The sequence below is a fragment of the Coregonus clupeaformis genome, chromosome 35, assembly GCF_020615455.1.
Source record: "Coregonus clupeaformis isolate EN_2021a chromosome 35, ASM2061545v1, whole genome shotgun sequence".
NCBI classification, from domain to species: Eukaryota; Metazoa; Chordata; class Actinopteri; order Salmoniformes; family Salmonidae; genus Coregonus; species Coregonus clupeaformis.
This window is the reverse complement of record NC_059226.1, coordinates 20,002,169-20,025,632: the sequence shown is the minus strand read 5'-3', so window position 1 is coordinate 20,025,632 and position 23,464 is coordinate 20,002,169. Positions and strand designations below refer to the sequence as shown.

Genomic DNA, 23,464 nt, shown 5'->3' with positions numbered 1-23,464 from the left:
TGGCCAGAGGCTGAACACTCATCTGGAAGGCCCCTGAGGAATAGACAGATTGACATACATATTTGTATACGAGATGTAGGCCACACACACAGGTTGAAACCAAAAACAACCAAATGTACTGTGCAAACAGCAATACATCTTCTGCCAACATACACATTTTCTGTTAGCAAAACAGTCTGTATAATCTACAAAATGTACTGATACAATTTTAATTTTAACAAGTAAAACTTTATTGGAATGATACATCTTGCAAAATATTAATATTTTTTTTAAACATACTCGTTGTGTCCTAAGGGTATCCGTCAAGTTCTCCAGAAGGTAAGATCATTAAGACTGTCAAAGGCAGAGATATACAGTATTGTTTCCCAGGGGGGTACAATACACTACACCATCACCCTACCCAGATCGGGAAGGAAAAAGATTCAAATGTTTTTTGTTTGTTGAAAATACACTTAGAAAATATGAAAAGTAAAGCAACGTTTTCTCCATGATGTAAAAAATGGAGACGTTCAATATGAAGTGTATGTAAAACTAGAATGCTAACAAAGGCAATCAAACAGAGTGAAAAGATGAGCACAGAAAAGCTGATGATGGATAGGGTTATAATGATGACTGGGGGAGTGGGAGAGGCGGTCAGTATAAACAGGAAAAAACATTTCATAGACATGAGGTCATGGGTCAGGAAAGCCAAATTAAATAAAAAAAAGCTGTCATGTCATCAGTGTCATAAGTGGATTGAGGAGCTCATCCCTCCACTCTAATCACTGAGTTTGACTTTTCCAGCACAAAACCTTAACTGTTTGCAGGACCAAAGGGTACAAATCTTTATCTGAAGACCATCAATTGACCAATTTTCTAGTCACAACTTAGGCTAACATAATCACATTTCTTTAAAAAATATATATATGACATGATTCGAGAAGTGAGGTGTGCTTCGAAGGATTCTAGCAAGGCAGTGGAGGTGACTGAATACCTGTAGCTGGCACTGACCCTCCATTACTACTAATGATGCTTAGAAAGACCAGAGGATGCACAACAATGAAACAAGCAAAATATCAGTTGTTTGTGGTAAATGAATGGTTGCAGATCTCAAAGTCATTAAAACATGTCATAGGTCTGGGACATCTTGCATTTCAGTTGTTTCGTCACATGCAAGAAAAAAACAATTCAGAGAACCGTGAGAAAATACATAACATTTCTTCTTCAAAGAGCACAAGTTTGGAAGTCTATCTCCCTCAATACACTTATTTCCCCCCTGTAAAGTAGCCTTCTTACCAGACCGCTCCAGATGTAACCTCTAGACTGCCAAATAATCATTTTCATAAATTTGATTTGTGAACATTCGGTAGAAATAAGCCATACTACAATAGACTTAATGACAAAACTGAATGAATGACAAATACTGTATATTATCAAATACAAGAAATGCATTTTCAGGAGGTGCACAATGTGTGGTGCCTGATAAAGGCTGGTGGGGTGTCCGAATCACTGTCAACATTGTGTTTACATAGGAAATGAATATAACCTTATTACCCCAAATAAAAGCTTGTGGGGAAAACAAAGCATGGTTGAAAATCAACTAAACCATGTCAATGGGTTGGGTCATCGCACCTCTGTCTACACACCAGCCATTGGTGAGATTTGGGCTGCGATTGTCTTGCATCCAAAAAGACGACATTGCAAATCAAATAATAAAAATCACACGATAGCTTTTCAAAATCCATAAATCAGATTGTTACATACATTTCTCATGAGGAAAATGAAAATATTTTCACAAATTCTCATCCTGACTTCCAACAGTCACAATGGTGACTGAGTGTCCTTTTGAAGATGATGATTTAAGAGTAAAAAGGCCAGCAGAAAGTTGAACAGAGCTGGTGAATTAACATGATTAAATCAGCATTAACCGTTCACATCTAACTGAACACTGAATGAAATGACATGATTTCTGGCAGATAAAAAGTGGGCCTTGATCCATCCTACAAAAGGGGCAGGTGAGAGTCAGTTTGAACAATCTCAGGTACCTCACCACGACCAGAGCTTTACATCCTTTCACATCTTTCTTTTAAAAGTGATATTGTACAAAAATAACATGCATCATTTTGCTGAAACATTTTGCTACTTTTTCCTGCGTATTAAAAACCACCACCTTCATAGTTAACTGACATACATGTTTGCGTAAGCAATGTCCTTACTTTTGCGAATTTGGCAGAATTCATACTATATTTCTGAAATCTTCATTTCGGTTTCACAGCTAAGAGACAACTTTGGAAAAAAGATGGATATTCACGTTTTTCTATAATAATATCAACATACATGTATAAATGTGCTATGAATTAAATAAACAATAGTCAGAGAGGAGTGTGTGATCATTATGTTAGTCACTGCCAAATCACTGCTTTTTAACCCACCCTTGAACACTAACACACAAGCACAGAGATTGACTTGAGAGGACACAATGATCCTCAAAAGGGTTTTAAAATGCTCTAATAAATTCAGTTGAAGAGGAAAAGACAGATTTAATTAACATTAGAAATGCTCATGTACACAATTGTTTCACAGGTCCCGAAAAATAAAGTAGCAAGACCTAAATGAAAAGAGACAAATCGTTGTTTCTCTGATCAAAAGTGGTCAGCACTGCCTGAACTGCAAGCGATGAGAGAATCCTCTGAACCCAATAATCATGCCACAACGAGCGGACAGAAGGCGTGTGCAGAGAGTGTCAAGCTTTCAACTAGAAAGGGCACAAGGGCTGATGCCACCAATAGCCAAAGCTCTGCACCAATGCTTTCGACACGGTTTTGCAACCAGTTGGCATTATGATAGGCACATCTGTTGGACTTGGTATTGCTTGGACAGATTCAGGACAGAGGGGGGGGAACTGGGTAAAAAGATAGGAGTGGGTGGACAATTACAAAACAAGAATGAGATGCCCTCGTTCATTGAGAAGCTTGTAGAGAGGACCCACTCAGGAGGAGCCTAGATTCAGTACCAGAACAGAACATCAATACCTCAACCTGCCTGCAATGACTCAAAAGTGTGCAGCCCCTGCCCCTTCTACCCCTGCCACAAACACAAGAGGGAAAACAGGACATGGATAAGTAACAAGGTGAGAAACAATCAGAAAAGGCAACACTGCTGGCTCTTTCAGGTCTTTTCTCTCCTTTTTCACTCTCTCTTCATTTGGGGGGTGGGTGGGTTACATTGTTGATGTCGTAATTACAAAATGCAAGTTAGCAGTCCAGCTAATCACCTCTCCTCCCAGTTCCTTCTGTTCCCACCTTTTCTCTCTACATCCCTGTCTCTTTCCGCTACTCCTGGTTGGGCCTAGAACTCGGCAAACTCCTTGCCACATTTCTCTGTGAAGGAGACTCGGATTTCCTCTTCCTCATAGTCGTCAAAGTTGCTGGTGTCACCGGGGCCTTTGCACTTGGGAATAAACGGTGCCTCCACCTGAAAACACAACACAGAGAATACTCAGATTCTTGCTACTGTAGCTCTCACAGTATCATTCCTCCTCAGTTGCTGACATATAATGTCTGACAGTCACTGGTCATTCACTGGTTACGGACATGTTATTAGTCAAGTGGAGAACATTCCAGCTCTGTGTAAGACTATGTGAGTAATGCATGTGTAACATGTCTCCAAACAAGACCAAGCCAAATGACATCAGCTCTGAATCATACCCCTTAAGACATCCTGCCTTCTCCCAACCCCCCCAATCTCCCTCTGTCTCAACACCTCTCCTTAAAAAGGCCTTCTCACCTTCCTCTGGTAAATGGCGATCCAGTCAGTGGTGGCGAACCACTTGTGGCCCTTGATGTCGTTGACTCCGTTCCGCAGGTTGCCGAAGCGCTTGGTCAGGTCCACCTGGAGCAGGTTCCTCAGCAGGTCCTTCAGGTCCGAGCTGAAGTGGGAGGGAAAGCGCACCTGGGGACAGAGACACGTCAGGGTTGTGTTCAGTAGAAAACTTTCCGAAACAAAGTAAAAGAGGGAGGAACTATCTAAAAATGTCCCTTTCAGAAACGCTAATCTTTCCCTAATAAACATGACTCAGGGACAGAAGATCAGAGATTGCCCATAGACTCTGACAGGGCCTGTTTAGTCTTTCCCCCCTAATGTTTAAGGTTAAGATTGGGGCTAGATAAGATGATCCTAGATAGATAAGATGATCCTAGATCTGACATAAAAAAAGTCACAACCAAGCTGATGGAAACAGGAAATGTCGGTATAATTTTATAAATGCCGACAGACAATTTGTTCGTTCAACATGGTGGGATCTTTGTGTCTCTAAAATTAATTATGTGAGAAATGGCGGTGGAAACGCCTTTATGCGCAAATATTGATATAATGACCATCATACCGAAGTAAACTTGGAATCACGCGATAATATGTTGTGGTCCTCCCACTACGACTCCGGAATGCATGCAGTTTATAAAGACTACAGATTAAATAAGTTATGAACGTCACAGGGTGGTGAAAGTTCAAGTGATGAGCTTGATGTACCTTTCCAATAAATACCGAGGGTCTTATTCTGGTGACATGATGATCGGTGCTTGGCTGCTGTTTGACCCCAAAATAATATCTCTCTTATCCATAATAATCTCATAATGTAGGTAGCCTCCCTGCACTGTATCTGCCAGCTGTTGGCTAGAGCGCACGTGCCAAGACCAGAGTGGGCACATTTGCTATATAACGCAACAGTTTTTGTGACAAAACCATCAGTATAATTGAAAATGCGATGTAAACCCATTTAACTTGTATTTTTCATTCAGTGCATGGGAATTGACCTCAAATAGTTATTATGTGCACCATGTCATCACGCACAGCCTTTTACACTGTGTGCAATTATTAGGCAAGTTGTATGTTTGAGGATTAATTGTATTATTGAACAACTACAGTGCTCTCGGTCAATCCAAAATGTTAATAAACCTCAAACCTGAATATTTAAGAAAGTAAAAGTGAGGTTTTGGCTTTCTTTGGAGAATATCTATGTGTGCACAATTATTGGGCAACTATTAGTGTGCAGAATTATTATGCAACTAAATGAAAAACGAAAAGTTCCCCATCTCACTTGTTTATTTTCATCAGTTAAAGTGAGAATAATAAACAAACAACTCAAAATTTACAAAAACATTTCTGACATTTCCAAAAAAAAGTATAAAAATCTGTGACCAATATGGCCACCCCTTCTTTTCAATAACAGTCATAAGCCTTCCATCCATGGAGTCTGTCAGTTTCTTGATCTGTTGACGATCAACTTTTTGTGCAGCAGCAACCACAGCCTCCCAGACACTGGTCAGAGAGGTGTACTGTTTTCCTTCACCGTAAATCGACCGTTTAAGAAGGGACCACAAGTTCTCAATAGGGTTTAGGTCAGGTGAGGAAGGGGGCCATGTCATTATTCTTTCATCTTTACGGCCTTTACTGGCTAGCCACGCAGGTGAGTACTTCGATGCATGCGATGGAGCATTGTCCTGCATAAAAATCATGGTCTTCTTGAAAGATGCAGACTTTTTCCTGTACCACTGCTTGAAGAAAGTGTCTTCTAAAAACTGGCAGTAGGTTTGGGAGTTGAGTTTGAGTCCATCTTCAACCCGAAAAGGTCCAACTAGCTCATCTTTAATAATACCAGCCCATACCAGTACCCCACCTCCACCTTGCTGGCGTCTGAGTCGAAGTGGAGCTCCGTGCCGTTACTGATCCAGCCACGGGCCCATCCATCTGGTCAGTCAAGAGTCACTCTCATCTCATCAGTCCATAAAACCTTTGAAAAATCAGTCTTCAGATATTTCTTGGCCCAGTCTTGACGTTTCAACTTATGCGTCTTGTTCAGTGGTGGTCGGGTTTCAGCCTTCCTTACCATGGCCATGTCTCTGAGCACTGAACACCTTGTACTTCTGGGCACTCCAGGTAGGTTGCAGTTCTGGAATATGACAGTACTGGAGGATAAATGGGTTCCTGGTAGCTTCACGTTGGATTCTTCTCAAATCTTTGGCAGTTAATTTGCGTCTTTTTTTCTCAACACGGTTCTTGCGACCCTGTTGACTATTTGCAACAAAACGTTTGATGGTTCTGTGATCACGCCCCAATATCTTAGCAATTTCAAGAGTGCTGCATCCCTCTGAAATACTTTTTACAATTTTTGACTTTTCAGTGTCAGTTAAATCAATATTTTGGCCCATTTTGCCTGAGGAAAAGAAGCTGCCTAATAATTATGCACACCTTGATATAGGTTGTTGATCTCCTTAGGCCACACCCTCCCTCATTACACAAATACACATCACCTGATATCCTTCAATCCAATAAGCATTCCAGTTTATACAGCTTGGAGTTGGGAAATATGCATAATAATGATGATATGGTCAAAATACTGACTTGCCTAATAAGATGGAAACATCTGGTGGGAAAATGCGCATATTGTTTTGTGCAGATTTTAGAATATTCCACCGTTGCAAATTGGATGGAAACCTAGCTACAGACAGCTAATTAGTTTGGAGGTAAATTACAATGATAACTGCATTATCTGACTGGTACTGAAAGCAGATTTTAAAGGAAGAGCGTAATCTGGGTTTCTGTCTGATGTACTCTGTACTCACCTTCCCTGATACAATCTTCTCATAGATCTGAATGGGCTGGTCAGCGAAGAAGGGGGGATAGCCAGCAGCCATCTCATAAATCAGCACGCCCAGAGCCCACCAGTCCACTGCCTTATTATAACCCTGAGAGAGAGAGAGAGAGCGAGAGAGAGCGGGGGGTAGAGAAAAAAAAAAGAGTGTTAGATTCACAGGGAAAGAGGCAGAACTAAGCCCAAAAAGAAAGAATGGGAATGTGTCATACATAGGCTCTTCTCTAGTCAGCAGTTGTAATCATGGTCCGAGTTGTTTATGAATGGCTGTAGTGACATGATCTTTGCTGTGTCGTGGTAATGACCCCTATGTTGTGGTAAAAACTCCCAGTGTTGTTATGGATATGAGGTGTGACGGCAGGCCGGGGGTTTGGTGGTGACCACTCACTTTGCTAAGGATGATTTCGGGGGCCAGGTATTCCGGAGTGCCACACAGCGTCCAGGTCCGGCCCTTTCACTCGCTTTGCAAAACCAAAATCTGTTACCTGGGAGGAACACAGAGGTGTCTCAGCAATGACAATCAACAGTTCAGTTCTGACATTAGCTTAAAGTTATACTTCCAGGATTTTGGCAATGAGGCCCTTTATCTACTTCCCCAGAGTCAGATGAACTTCTAGATACCATTTTGTATGTTTCTGTGTCCAGTATGAAGGAAGTTAAGAGGTAGTTTTGCGAGCCAATGCTAACTAGCGTTAGCATAATCACTGGAAGTCTATGGTATCGGCTAGCATGCTATCCCTTTAACACTAGGACCGCCTGTCCACAGATTCGAGCCTATGAGCACCCGCTAGAGAACGTTATCAGCCGTCCCTTTAGCATATGCATCAGATGCATATCAACCCGCAAGGTGCAGCAAACATAAGACCCAACACTTGATAAATAGTGCATCAACTATTATAGAGGATTAATTGCATGTAGAAATATTTGTGGAAATGTATCAATTAAAAACAGTTATTTGTTTAGATAGTAGAATTATACAAAACATATTCTTGACTCTAAGTCCTAGAAAAAACGTAGCCTATAGCCTATTTTTGTTTCCCTTACAATAAAAAGCATTACAGTGTAATCCATTTGATCTACTTTATTTGTAGATTTGATTAGTAATAGTTATAGTAATTAATGAAGGCCAGTTACAGCTTCTTTTGACAAAGTAGAAACTAAAAAGATAATATAACCAGCCAGGTGCGCACGTGAAATTATTTGCTGTATTCCTAAACAAAAGCACCAGTGCATGAACAAGATATAAAAACAGTCATTTGTTGATTGTATCGACACTGTATTGCGCCCTTATACGCGTGCCTTTACACATGAATCAATCTCGTCTTCAGGTCCACAGTCAGCACACAAAATCGGTTGCACTGAGCAGTTTTCATGGGCCTTGTTTCATGTGCACCTGCCACAGGTGTCGCATCATCTCTCTGAAGCGGTTGCGTGGCATGGTCTCTCGGAAAAAGTCCACCCCATACCAATCACACCAAAATGACTCCACACCCATGCTCTTTCTGCCGTATGCCCCACGGACATACAAGAGTGCAATAAATGCTTTGAGTTCATCCACAGACATCCCACGTACTCTTTCCTTTTCAGTGCGCATGAGCAACAGTATAATCTCTGATGTGCTGCAACATCTGCATGTCACAAACTCGTCACTCTTTTCTAACCAAGCCGTGCCATCCCTCACAGACTCCTGTCTCACGTGGCAGTTGTGATCACCGTCACAGTTGACTCTGTTCTGGTTTTTCTGTGGCGAGGCTCAGGCATCAGAGGCGAAGGCTCAAAGTCAACATCAGAATCAGATGAAGACTTCCTCAGCAATGTCGATTTCAAGCTCAATATCTGATCCTCCATCTGATTCAACATATCAATTCTGCAGCATTTGCAATGCTGTCAGTGCGTCCATTCGTTTGGTTTGGCTTGCCATTGGGAACTACACACATTGTATGTTGTACTCAGTGTCTGATTTGACTCTGAGTGGAAATTACATACAATTTCCATTTAAAAAAAATTGACCGCCCACAATTCTTCATCATTACACTATTGTTCTAAATTCAATCACCCTCCTCATCATTCAGTTCATTGAAGTCACATGCACCATTACCAGTTTCTATCACCCATTCATCCATTGACGACAGAATACCATATTTTAATTCAAATGGTATTATATGTTACTAGTTTTTGCTTAGTAGCCAGAGCAATGCTGCCGCGCGAATGGTCATGTGCTGAATGCATGGACAGCATGGATATTCTTGGAAAAAAGTTACATTTGGAAATAGAGCTGCACCTCTTGAACTTTGAGTTGTTTGACAAAGGTAAGTGTCATACAAACAGCAGAATATGCCCTTTCTGATGCTATATAGAAATCAAAATGTTTTACCTTCATGTGACTGAAGGAGGATTTGTTAGTGATGCTCCTTTTCCTGCATCTCATCAGATTGTCAATTTAATCTTGTCTATAGGCTAACCCTTATCACGTGTGAACAGACTCATCATTACACTATTGTATTTCTAAATTAAATCAACCTCTTCACCCTTTCTTATCATTCAGTTAGGCCTCATTTAAATTCAATTGTCAAGTAAGGTGCACAATTATCGCCCATTCATCCATTTGTCATTCATTCAGTGAGGAGAGAGGGACACATTAGCGCCTGGCTGGGTACCAACGTCCTACAGCACATTGTCTTGGTCGGGTTAAGTCAGGAATAGGTGTTAAAAAAACTAGTAAAAAGGCTCTAAATACTTTTCTGTTTGTGATTTCAAAAATCTGACAAATGAGTAGTGTAAAATACAAACATTTAGGAAAAGTCAGGGAAGGAGCAGGATATCGCTTTTTTGGTGGGGGCTGATTTTTTATTTACAAAATCAAACGTCAGTGGCCGTTGGCGGTTCTAGAGTTAAGAGCATTTTCAAAATCAGGGCATGTATAATGCATTTCATGTGTAGTATGTACAGTACACCCATGCTTGTTCTCCATTAGTTCTACAGTACCTGTATAGCTAGCTAGCCATTTGACTATGCGTGTTCTCACCTGTATGTATCCCTGGTTGTCAATGAGCAGGTTCTCAGGCTTCAGATCTCGGTAGATGAGGTCCAGTGAGTGAAGGTATTCAAAGGTCAGAACAATCTGGGCGGCGTAGAAGCGGGCGTGGGGCTCACTGCAGGCAGAGAAAGAGAACGAGCGAGAGGTCAGAGGGTCATGTGGACACCACAATATATTTACTAGGAGGCTGTTGTGGAGTTATGGTCTATGGAAAATAGGGAAGGTTAACTACTGTAGCCATTTGGTTATATTTCCAACAGTGGGAGACAGGTAAACAGACTCACCTGAACCTGCCAATTCTCCTTAAATGTGAGAACATCTCACCACCAGGGACATACTCCATCACCATATACAGGTTAGTGTTGTCCTACAGAGAGCAAAATATTTGAGAAATTTGAGTTGATGTGAACCTCACCTTTTTCATGGCACAAACGTGTATGTGCGCACACACACACACACACACACACACACACCAGGGTTTCCGTTATGAAAATGTGGCGCCGGACATTTGACCGGCAGCATTTTATTTTACCAGATATTTGAGAAATGTACTGGACCCATTTGCATTGGGTGCGTAACCTGATTAGGGCGTCCACCCACGGTGCTCAGAATGACAGAAATCACATTTAGATTATGGTAATTCATCTTAACAGAACATGCAAGTCGAGGATGCAATGACGTGTGTCCTTCCTGTGCACTTTGAAGATGTTAGAATAACTGTCCACATTTACTTTTTGTCAGCCAAGAAGACGAGTAACGAATAGCAAAATCACTAGCCTACGCATAGGCGGAGCGTGAGTTTCAAGTTTGGGGAAGCACATTTTCACCATAAAAATACCCCTTTATAATAAAACATTCCATGCATCATGGCATTTGCAGGCTTATGTAAGATAGCCTACTATTCGTAATGTGATGAGTAGATTGGATAGTCTTGGATAATTTAGGATAATAATATAACTCAATCACTGTTCGCAAAAAAAGACTGTTCAATGCATGGCTGTGCGCCTATAGCGTAGAGGCCTGGGCTATGGGCTATATCAGATACGTTTCTTCTTTATTTGCATGGAAAAACACATTTCATGCAATTCTACTACACTTTATATGACTGGAGACATTAGCAGAATCTTTTTTAATACGACAAATGACAGGGTAGCCTACTCTGCTGCCATTGACAAAGATCAATAAAAACGACATTGTCCCTATAGCCTAGTAGGCCTACGAGTAGGGGAGACAAATAGAATATAAGGTCCATCTAAACTGGAAGAGGAAAGTGGCGCTGACCCAACAATGTTAAAGAGTGAATATGCGCAGTGCGCATTCACCAGGGATATGGCAGATGCTTTCAGCTGTTGCCAATAAGATAGGCTTAATGTTGTTCGCTCAATTAAGTTGAATTTTGATGACTAAAAGACAGATGAGTCTTTTCATTGTCTTCTCTCTACAGCAATAGCCATTTGCTATCCAAACTGTTTCCCACAATTTAATTTAGAAATATTGCGATAAGCCAAGATGGGCTTCTACTTTTCACTGACAGTGGCAACCAAAATTGCGCGTGTTGCCTTTCCTTCCGACTGTAGGCAATGCGATTTAAAACAATCCACAGGGGAAGCTAATGATCCTCTGTGGCCAAATCATGCTTTCAGTAGCAAATTTTGAATGATTTTATTTATTTCTGTATAGACAAGAGTAGCCTAAATCAGGCTATATAATTTTGGCAATTTAATTCAATTTCCTTAAGGAAAGTTAGGTTCCCCTAGCCTTATGGACGTGCCGCATATGAACCTACAGTACCAGTCAGTACCAGGGTTTTTCTTAATTTTTACTATATTCTACATTGTAGAACAATAGTGAAGACATCAAAACTATGAATTAACACATATGGAATCATGTAGTAACCAAAAAATTGTTAAACAAATCAAAATATATTTTATATTTTAGATTCTTCAAAGTAGCCACCCTTTGCCTTGATGACAGCTTTGCACACACTTGGCATTCTCTCAACCAGCTTCATGAGGTAGTCACCTGGAATGCATTTCAATTAACAGGTGTGCCTTCTTAAAAGTTAATTTGTGGAATTTATTTCCTTCTTAATGCGTTTGAGCCAATCAGTTGTGTTGTGACAAGGTAGGGGGGGATACGGAAGATAGTCCCTATTTGGTAAAAGACCAAGTCCATATTATGGCAAGAACAGCTCAAATAAGCAAAGAGAAATGACAGTCCATCATTACTTTAAGACATGAAGGTCAGTCAATCCGGAAAATTTCAAGAACTTTGAAAGTTCCTTCAAGTGCAGTGTAGCAAAAACCATCAAGCGCTATGATGAAACAGGCTCTCATGAGGACTGCCACAGGAAAGGAAGACCTCTGCTGCAGATGATAAATTCATTAGAGTTAACTGCACCTCAGATTGCAGCCCAAATACATGCTTCAGAGTTCAAGTAACATACACATCCCAACATCAACTGCTCAGAGGAGACTGCATGAATCAGGCCTTCATGGTCGAATTGCTGCAAAGAAACCACTACTAAAAGGACACCAATAATAAGAGACTCGCTTGGGCCAAGAAACACGAGCAATGGACATTAGACCGGTGGAAATCTGTCCTTTGGTCTGATGAGTCCAAATTTGAGATTTTTGGTTCCAACCGCCGTGTCTTTGTGAGACGCAGAGTAGGTGAACGGATTATCTCTGCATGTGTGGTTCCCACCGTGAAGCACGGAGGAGGTGGTGTGATGGTGTGGGGGTGCTTTGCTGGTGACACTGTCGGTAATTTATTTAGAATTCAAGGCACACTTAACCAGCATGGCTACTACAGCATTCTGCAGCGATACGCCATCCCATCTGGTTTGCGCTTAGTGGGACTATCATTTGTTTTTCAACAGGACAATGACTCAAAACACACCTCCAGGCTGTGTAAGGGCTATTTGACCAAGAATGAGAGTGATTGAGTGCTGCATCAGATGACCTGGCCTCCACAATCACCCGACCTCAACTCAATTGAGATGGTTTGGGATGAGTTCGATCGCAGAGTGAAGGAAAAGCAGCCAACAAGTGCTCAGCATATTTGGGAACTCCTTCAAGACAGTTGGAAAAGCATTACTCATGAAGCTGGTTGAGAGAATGCCAAGAGTGTGCAAAGCTGTCATCAAGGCAAAGGGTGGCTACTTTGAAGAATCTAAAATATATTTTGATTTGTTTAAGACTTTTTTGGTTACTACATGATTCCATATGTGTTATTTCATAGTTTTGATGTGTTCACTATTATTCTACAATGTAGAAAATAGTAAAAATAAAGAAAAACCCTTGAATGAGTAGGTGTGTCCAAACTTTTGACTGGTAATGTATGTCAATCTACTATTCCCCATAGCAGAAAAGTTGACCTATTCTATTGGTCAGCTTGTCGAGATAGAAATAGCTCAAAGACTCTGTGACAGTTGTAGGACGATAGATCCCAAATCCATCCAACCAGTAGGCCTAGGCTACATAAAACAATGCTAAAAATAAATTAACCTGATGCAACAGATCAGAACGTTTAGCTTAAAATGTTGATAAACTAATAACATTATTAGCGCAGCAATGCACCAAGGCAGTAGGCGACGTGCAAATGTGCATTTGGCTACCGGACAATGAAAAAAAAGTTGAAAACCAATAGAACATGAGAAATATGCTACTGGTTTCAATGGCATATGGAAGTCTTTATAAAATAATTGCCTCCACGGATATGGTCGGATTCTAGGCTACTTTGAAGCAAGGTAAAACATGCCTCATAATATGTAGTAAAACGTTCAGGTTGCAAATAATTAAGTAGCTATATGTTTTCAAAATGCATACTGCATCCAGCTTTTTGCAAAGTAGTGTGACGCGCTGATGAAGCCTGCCTTCCGTTGCCTATGCATTTGAATGGGAAGCACGCTTCAATTACCAGTTGAGAAATAACATTCGCTATTTTTAATCTTGGCCCAAAAACTATTTTTAACACATGATTGCATTTAGAATTATTGCGCAATGATTGGGCTTATAAAAAGCGCTGTCTGACAGATTTTCCGCTCAAAGGTTCTGTATCTGTATGCTGATAAGATACATAACAAATATACACACGTGCCAATTTAATTCCACAAAATTATGCAAACTAAACCATTGACCGATCATGTCTTATCGGTCTAATGTATTTACATCAACTGGTATTTCCATAATTGAATAGGCTAAAAAGCATTATTTCAAAGTTTTGATTTTGGCAGGTGTCAATTATATTTTTAGCCTTTTAAAAAAACGTTTACGGCCAAAAGCTGGCTATTACCGGCTAACGGAAACCCTTGACGCACACACACACACACACACACACACGAACGCATGCACACACACACGCGTCCAGCAGTACCTTGAAAGAGTGCTCCAACCGCACCAGGAAGGGAAAGCTGACGGCCTGCAGGATGCGTTTCTCATTCAGTGTGTGTTCTATCTGCTTCAGCTTCACAACCTGAGGGGGAACAAACCAGGACACTCTTTGTTAAGCAAGGAGAGCCCCCTAAATCTCGGACGAATCGGCCAAGAGACAGTAACAGCACCAGGGTTCAATTCCATTTCACATAAATCAATGCATGAGATTAATACAAATTCGTATTCATTAACATAAAAAAGCCATATACATGCACTGTAAAAGAGGACTTGGAGTCAGTTCACTAACTGAATTTGAATGAAATCAACCCCAACTCTGAAAACCAATGCACAACTGACTCCCCAGGCCACATTACTGTACCTTCTGTTTGTCAAGTATCTTCATGGCAAAATGCTGGCCCGACTCTTTGTGCTTGACCAGCATGACTCGACCAAACGAGCCCGTGCCCAGGGTCTTCAGGCGGTCAAAGCCATCCAGGGCTGCAGTGTTCTGGAGAGGAGAACATGTCAGTTAGAACAGGGAAACAAGCACACAAACCAGCCAGAGTCAGGCTGAGTGGTAACACTGGACTGCAACCGTCTATCTATCCATCAAACTTCACACTGTCCGGTCAAAAAAAACATCATATGATACAGATTCTGTGACATTCAAAAAGTGCAATGCATCACAGCAACTGTTGTTAGTCCTGCCTGTGCACACATATTGCAGCAAAGGTATGAGTCATATTTTTACATTACTACAATAGCAAATTAAACTTGTGTTATGCTAAAATAAAAAAAGGGGGGAAAGTGTTATGCTAAATGCTGCACATAATCAGTAAAATTCTATGTAGACCAGGCTCATTTATTGTGTATGCCTCAAAGCTAAGAAAATGAAAAGTTCCAACAAGTGTGAGTCTTGTTAGATCCAGCAGAGGGCACACATTCCTTCTCTCACCCAGGTCTGACTGACACTGGGCTGGGCTTGTATGCTGGGGTCTTTCTGAGCATGTGCAGGAGGCGTGTCATTCATTCCCACACCTCCCTCTTTCCTGACTCACCTGTGCTGGATTCTCCCATTTCTTGAGGAAATCTTCTTTGGCTTTGGCAAGAAACTCCTTCACTGTAAACAGAGCAAACGGATGTTTTAGCACCTACCCTACTTCATGAAACAGATTCAATCAGACACATTTTGATGAGAATGAGGATGATGTTGTGCATGTGTTTAGAAAAAAGTGTCATCTTTATAACCACTGACCAGCGCTATAATATAAAGACTTCTCTTTAAGGCTAGATTGTGATATTTTGGAGATGAACATGAGCGTGTGTTGGAATGGGTCTTCTGTGTACAGTACCTGTGGCACAACCGAGCTCATGTTATCTAATACTTCCTCCTCCAGCCATGTCAGAACGGGAGCAGAGAGCCAATCAATACAGGCAGTCTGTGTGAATGTATCTCTAGTAAGAGATTTTATCCACTCCAAAGTGACTTATCATAACCTTTATACATTCGCACACTCTCGCATGCACGCACACAGACACGGCATCACATGCAGAAGTGCAGCACATCTCTCCATCTTATCTTTATTGGGCTGATCCCTATGTGCTCTGTGGGAACATGTAGATACCAGCCCTTCCTCATTTCTCCCTGCTCATATCTATCTGTGCCTCAACACTGAGGACACTGGCGGGCTGCTACCAATATGAAAGTACCAGTACCACTCAACACCGGGGACTCTGGCTGGCTTGGCTGCTACTAGTATGAAAGTACCAGTACCACTCAACACTGGGGACTCTAGCTGGCTTGGCTGCTACTAGTAGGAAGTACCAGTACCACTCAACACTGGGGACTCCAGCTGGCTTGGCTGCTACTAGTAAGGAAGTACCAGTACCACTCAACACTGGGGACTCTGGCTGACTGGCTACTACTAGTAAGGAAGTACCAGTACCACTCAACACTGGGGACTCCGGCTGACTGGCTACTACTAGTAAGGAAGTACCAGTACCACTCAACACTGGGGACTCTGGCTGACTGGCTACTACTAGTAAGGAAGTACCAGTACCACTCAACACTGGGGACTCCGGCTGACTGGCTACTACTAGTAAGGAAGTACCAGTACCACTCAACACTGGGGACTCCGGCTGACTGGCTACTACTAGTAAGGAAGTACCAGTACCACTCAACACTGGGGACTCCGGCTGACTGGCTACTACTAGTAAGGAAGTACCAGTACCACTCAACACTGGGGACTCCGGCTGACTGGCTACTACTAGTAAGGAAGTACCACTCAACACTGGGGACTCCGGCTGACTGGCAACTACTAGTAAGGAAGTACCAGTACCACTCAACACTGGGGACTCTGGCTGACTGGCTACTACTAGTAAGGAAGTACCACTCAACACTGGGGACTCTGGCTGACTGGCTACTACTAGTAAGGAAGTACCAGTACCACTCAACACTGGGGACTCCGGCTGACTGGCTACTACTAGTAAGGAAGTACCAGTACCACTCAACACTGGGGACTCCGGCTGACTGGCTACTACTAGTAAGGAAGTACCACTCAACACTGGGGACTCCGGCTGACTGGCAACTACTAGTAAGGAAGTACCAGTACCACTCAACACTGGGGACTCTGGCTGACTGGCTACTACTAGTAAGGAAGTACCAGTACCACTCAACACTGGGGACTCTGGCTGACTGGCTACTACTAGTAAGGAAGTACTACTATAGGAGACCGAGGGCTGAGGACAGGGGGGAGGAGGAGGAGAATAAGTACACTACAGTAAATCGATGGGTTTGTCAGAGGAAAGCTGAACATTTAAATCTGTCACCCTCGCTCTTAAACCAGTATGCAATTATCTTTAAATTAAAAGATTAAACAGATCTTGAAAATCTTCTGTGTCAATGTATGGCTCATGCATGCATAGCCTAATACACCATATGTAATCTTCTCCTGGCAGAGAAAGCCACACAATCCTTACATTCAATAAACATTTTTGTTCAGGTGAGTTGCGTGCTCGTCCCTTTCATAGTAAAAGCACATACAAACTCGTAACACATCGTACGAATTGGAATTCATAACATATCATAGGAAATAGATGACGTTGTATACAATTGTTGGGGAACCGTTTTGGCTCGTGAGCACTACCTTCAAAACTACTGGCTGAAATGATTCAAAACCTCTGTAGCACCACTTTAACAGTCAAAACCTCTGTAGCACCACTTTAACAGTCAAAACCTCAAAGCCACACAAACCTTTGTGATCGGCACCAATATCTCCTCAGTGGTTCTGCTTTTCTCCACTCACAATGGGGCTATAAACAAAAAGCACACCTCTAGCAGCTCTATAGCAGTTCTCTCCTCTCTGGAGAACACCAACTCCAACAGAAGAGGAAGGCCAGAGAGCGGCACTGACCAAAGTTCATATAAACATGACCAAAGTTCATATAAACATGACTACAACCATGTTGCTCCCATGCCAGAGTCATTGAGAAGAAAACCAGACTAGCCTCCTGGGAGAGTACATTTCCCAGTCAGTGTGTTCCTCCATTCCCAGCTAAGTAAACCCCAACAGAGTCTCCCATAGAAGACACCCCTTCCATACTGTAGGCCTACAGCCAGAACTAAGGAGTGAAGTTCTGTCTAGCTATCAAACAGCTCAACAGTTAAACCAACAATGGCCCAAGTGGAATCGACTTGATCTAGCGAAGCCTTTGTTTTTGTTAGATTTGCGAGGCTTGGCTGCCATGACTACCGTGTGCTGGGTGGAAGGTGATTCCTGGTCCTTCTCCACTGCCACCCTCCCTTACCGTCAGGGATGACTATGGGCATCTCTGGTGCTGCAGCCGCTGCCTCTGCAGCCCCGGAGCCGGAGGTGGACCCAGACTCCCTCTTCCTGCTACCATGCCTCCTGGAGCTCTTCCTGTGGCTGTCTGAGCCTGACATCAGCCCTGTCGCTACTACGTCGCTACCTGCCTCTTCTTCCTCGTTCCTCCTCACAGTGGTTGGCTCATCTCCCCTTCTCCTGTCATGTTCTCCTCCAGAAATCCACAGACCACCTCAAACTTCCTTGGTTTCTTCTCTCACCTTCTATATTCACTTTTCCAGTTTCCCCTGTCTGTCTCTACTGTGTCCTGGCTGGGCACAGAGCAGAGCTCACTCAGCAGCCAGAGCCCCTGGTAGTCCAGAGCCAAACGAACAAAGCCCACAGCGCTGTGCTCTCATTACAACAACTCACATAGATCAATTGGACCTGTGCTCTGTTTGTATCTATATTTATTCTGCACACAGTTCTACCTCCTGCTCCCAATCCTGTAAACACACACACACACTGATCAACAGCAGGTGCCTGGTCACCAGGGGGAGGGGCATCACCACAGCCAGGGGTTATAGTTATGAAGCCCAGAGAGGAACTCCTATGGAAAAAAAAAAAAAAAAAAAAGTTATGACTCATGACAGTCCTCTGCTCTGTCAAACCAGGAGATCATCCTGAATTCCTGGTACCATCAATATTACTCTCATCAACACAACCCATCAGTAGACCAATAGTTTTTCCAGCTCAGATCATGTGGTCAGGAAAACCTCCTGGACCTATGTAAGTACCCATGTGAGATGCCACAGCGGGGCGGTGTGAAACTATTTGGGATGTTTTCCCAAAGAGGATATTTTCTAAAGAAAAACCACAGCAGTAACAAAAGCACATTCCCTCTAGTGCCCAATGCAACATGCCCCAGTGTCCAGGATCGATGTCCCGATCAATCCCATCTCTCCCCTGGGCTTGGCTGGGACCCTGTGACGCAGGCACTGGGGGTTAGGTTGGGGCGCGCTGACCGAGATTTCGCTCTGGAGCCCGCCAAACCACATCAGACCTAATTTATAGAGCACACAGCCCACAGGCAACGCATTAGAGACAGAGTCCGAGGACGAGTGGAGCTGCACATACAGAGACGGGGGGATACAGAAAGCCACACTGGTGTTGAGTGAGTGATAGAGATAGTGGGGGGAGTTAGAGGAAGTGAAAGAGGATGCAGAGACATCTGTTGGGTGTGAGAGAGTACAGAGGAAATAACTGATAAGTCCACATCCCAGCCACTTCACAGACCTCAGTCCTTACAATCCTCGTGGTTTGCTTCTCTGGCCACTGTACTGGTGGTGTCAGGTGCTTAGGTTTAGTCAGCACTTGGAGTTACGAGAGGTGAGAGTGACTGGGCATTCTGACAAGAGTATCTGAGCATGCCCAGAAGAACAAAGCCCCTTTAAAAAAGGGAGTCAAGAAGTGCTGTGCGATACAAATACCAACCTGGCCCTGTTATGCAAGCCAGTGTAGACCACGCCACCAAGCCCCAACCACACAGATATTTATAGCCACAGTGAAAGCTCCACCTTGACAGTGTCGCATCACAGGGCCAAATGCATGTCATTTCATATAGAGATTGACTGACATGTTCAGATATGCAAACACACATTGAAGGAAGCTAGGGTGAGTCAGACATCTTGTCCCCGAGACAGACACGTGGCCCGGAGCCCATATAAAAGGGAACCCTGCTGGACAGAGACACACCGACAGGGTTTCCCGGGAGACAGACAAACAGCTTCCCTGGAACTTTGGTGTGACGCAGCCGACACCAGGCAACACAGCAAACACGAGGTGCTGATTCAAAAGAGCTTTGTGTGTGGGTCACACAACATCAGTCCAAACAACAAACAACAAACCTAGCCAAAACCAAAGCTAATCAAATGCAGTCTACTTTCGTAAAACCCGGACCAAAGCATAGTCATCCTGCACAGCACACACAGCTATGTCTTACTATACTTGGACTTTTTGGGGACCAACAATTGATTCCCATTAAAAATCCTATTTTTCCCTAACCCTAATTCTAACCCCAACATAGCCTTTTTACAAGCGAGGACCGGCACAATGTCCTCACTTCTCCAAATGTTAGTTGATTTAGCATTTGTGAGAGCTTTTGGTACTCACAAGTATAGTAAAACAAGTACACACACACACACACACCACCAAATCCACAAGAGAACTGGAAAACAGTGTGATTGTGTGTCCAACACACCCAGTCACACCCCCCCTGCCCCCCTCTAGTCACTCCCACTGGCCCAACCAATCACTCCCCTCACTCCCTGAGTGACCGTGGGAACAGGCTCTGCCCCCCTGCGCCAGTCCAGTCAATCATTAACTCACTCCAGCAGTAGGCCTCTGGCTCCTCCTGTGGCTGGAAGTGTCTGCCCTCCCCACTGCTGGTGTCTCCCAGACAGGGCCCAGCACGCTGGAACAGCCTCCCCGCCAGCCTGTGCAGCACCGACATGGCACAGGGCTGGAGGTGGGGACCGGCCTAGGACGTGTAGCAACTAGCGAGGAAGAAGTGTCCTTCAGAGAGAAGCCCTGAACTTCGGGACGAGGGGAGGTCCACCGACCCTTGGAGGATTCTGGATAGTAGGTGGGATATCTGCAGTCCCTGTAGTGCTGACGAGACTTGAAGCTGTCCTGCCCTAGCTTGTTATGTTATGTAGGTAGAGACGAAGCCAGACACCGTGCAGCAGTGAGCCCAGAGGCTCCTCCACTTCCTGCCTGAGCTCATACACTGTCCACCCTGCTCCTTCCTGTGGGCCCTGGCTCAGCTCTCCACGGCAACGCCTCCGCTATGTCCGTCTTTACCAGGGAAGAGATGGCAGGCCGGGCGACAGGGTCCCTGTCCACCTGAGCCAGACATTAACCCTCACCGTCCTCCATAGTCTCGTCGCTCAGAGCGGGCTGCATGTTGTCCTTTCCCTCTGGCTGTCTAGTTGAAAAAAGCTGCTGTGCTGTGGCGGGCGTAAGTGTCTGGACCCCCGGTCAGCACCTGTCTCTGGGGATCAGGGCGGGCCCACAGAGAGGCCATCCAGGTTGATAAGGATGTCAAGCGTGGCATGTGGACAAACTTCTGACGGCCCTGGGACCTCCTCTGCCCCCGCCCAGGGGTCGGCTCTTAGCACTGTGCAGCTCTCCGCTAATTCCTTCATTAATACTACATAAACACCATTTAAAAACAAAGCTGTGTGCTTTGACAACTGAGAGGCGGTTGAGCTGTGATCTCTGGGCGACCTCATTTCAGTGGGACACAGACCCATAGACACAGGGGTTAACGCTACCAGGCTGGTCCACTCTTCACACGTATGCTCTACCATCAACAAGCAGCTGAGGCTCATTTCACAGATACTTGTTCAAACCAAGCGCACGCTAATGTCACAGCTAGTGTTATGGATGCATAGCCTACACAACACTGGGTTTTTACACAAACCTTCTCCGGGACTGCCACTCCTCTACTTGTACACAGAAAAAGCATGTCATGGAGTTTGGATGGGATGCTGCATTGCATTCACACTCGTTCGAAAAGCTCTATTAGGGAAAGGTGGTTCATTTCCATGGCAGAACTGAATGTTTCAGTTACAGAGGGTTAAAAGACCATGATATATCAATGAGGGAGAGACAGTCACTACTTACAGAGAAGCAGAGAGATAGTGGAACAGAGGAGACCCTGGCCAGAGAGGAAAAGGGAAGCAGAGGGGAAACAAATTGATGGCACTGACTAAAAGAAGCTGCGCAGAGCAACTTGAGAGGGAGTCGCGACCCAGAGATGGGCAGGAGGGCACACACACAGAGAGTGCTCTTGTTCTAAATGCTGTTCATCACATGATGTTCAAGAGACTCCTCAGCGTCACGGTTCAGCCGGGAGAGGATCACACCACCCGCATCATATGACCCCGCCCCTGTGCCTTCAGGAGCCCACCCTCCCTGGCCAAAGTCCCCCCCACACACCCTCCGCTCTCCTTCAGTCAAGTACAGTGTGGGATTCAAGGCTGATGACCACTACTTTGTGTTTACATTGGGGTTCCCTCGAGTACCATCCATTATATAAACAAACAGTCAGACATCCGGCAAAGTTTGGCTTCTGAAAGTTGTATAGCCTGGGGCAGGGATAAACACTGAAATCACAAAAAGAGGACCATAACAAGGACTATTCTGTCCCCTATTCCAAACAAGGCTGACCATTTATCCTGAAGACCTGCATCCAAAGGACATCTGCAATGTGTATAAGTCCTATACATAGCTATTTACACTGAAAGTAGAGGATCTTCCCTCTGCTACCGGACATGTGTGCCTCTGTAGTGGCACCATAACCTGAGTGGCACCGATTGGCCTAGATCAGGGCAACCGGCGCCCCTTGGCCGCCCCTTGGATCAATCTCCCCCTAACAATTTTTTTATAATATAGAATACATGCTTCGTAAACAACCGGTGTAGCTGCTTCCCAGCCGAAACAGTTGGGAAGAGTTTGTGCATATATTATGAAGACATTGTGATGTTTTTATTCTCTTTGAACTTCGGATAGTTTTGGGGGGGGGCTGTTCGGGCACACAATTTTTTCTGGAGGCAAGCCGAAGTTCGGAGCCGAAGTCTACGCTCCTTCGTCGTGATTGGTAAACAACAGGGATTCTTCAATAAAGTATTTGTTGTCATTCAACGAGAGACGACTCATTTTCATGCACATTTTTTTATTAAGAAATACTGCACCAAACATCTTAGCTAGATGTCAAATTGCGCGACTAAGATCTTCTTGGCAAAAACAGAATTTATGACAGAATTCTTGAGTTGTCTTAGATTAATAAATGTTGAGGAAGTGTATACTGGCTACGGCATCACAAAAAGGACAAACGGTACTATTGCCACTTTTTATCATTTTTCAAGCGAAGGTCTTTTATGGGAGTATGCGAGCACACTCGTTCAGTTAGATGAGTTCAGCTAGGCACCAGCTGAACAGAAGCATGCCGACGCCTTAACAGTGAAACGCTTACTTACGGGCCCCTCCCAACAATGGCGAAAAAATTATAACGAGGAATAAGGATAACTTGGCTATATACACAGGGTACCAGTACCGAGTCGATGTGCAGGGGTACAAGGTAATTGAGGTAGATATATACAGATATAGGTAGGGGTAAAGTGACTAGGCAACTGGATATATAATAAACAATAGCAGCAGCATATGTGATGAGTCAAAAGAGTTAGTGCAAAGACGGTCAATGCAGATAGTCCGGGTAGCTATTTGGTTAACTATTTAGTAGTCTTATGGCTTGGGGGTAGAAGCTTTTCAGGGTCCTGTTGGTTCCAGACTTTGTGCATCGGTACCGCTTGCCGTGCAATAGCAGAGAGAACAGTCCGACTTGGGTGGCTGAAGTCTGACTATTTTCATGGACTTCCTCTGACACCACCTGGTATAGAGGTCCTTGATGGCAGAGAGCTCGCCCCAGTGATGTACTGGGCCGTATGCACTACCCACTGTAGCGCCTTGCGGTCGGATGCCAAGCAGTTGACATACCAAGCAGTGATGCAGCCAGTCAAGATGCTCTCAATGGTGCAGCTGTAGAACTTTTTGAAGA

At 43.8% G+C, this 23,464-nt stretch overlaps 1 protein-coding gene across 1 annotated transcript; it reads right to left on the bottom strand.

The window, feature by feature from the left end:
* Positions 1-206: 206 nt before the first annotated feature.
* Positions 207-18,463, bottom strand: LOC121551300 (cAMP-dependent protein kinase catalytic subunit alpha). Its single transcript, XM_041863875.2, is given in 11 exon segments — positions 207-3,453; positions 3,766-3,930; positions 6,600-6,722; positions 7,017-7,082; positions 7,084-7,113; positions 9,654-9,780; positions 9,950-10,032; positions 14,043-14,141; positions 14,421-14,549; positions 15,100-15,161; positions 17,849-18,463. Coding segments are annotated over 11 exon segments (1,146 nt in total). The 5' UTR covers positions 17,985-18,463; the 3' UTR covers positions 207-3,327.
* Positions 18,464-23,464: the final 5,001 nt, after the last annotated feature.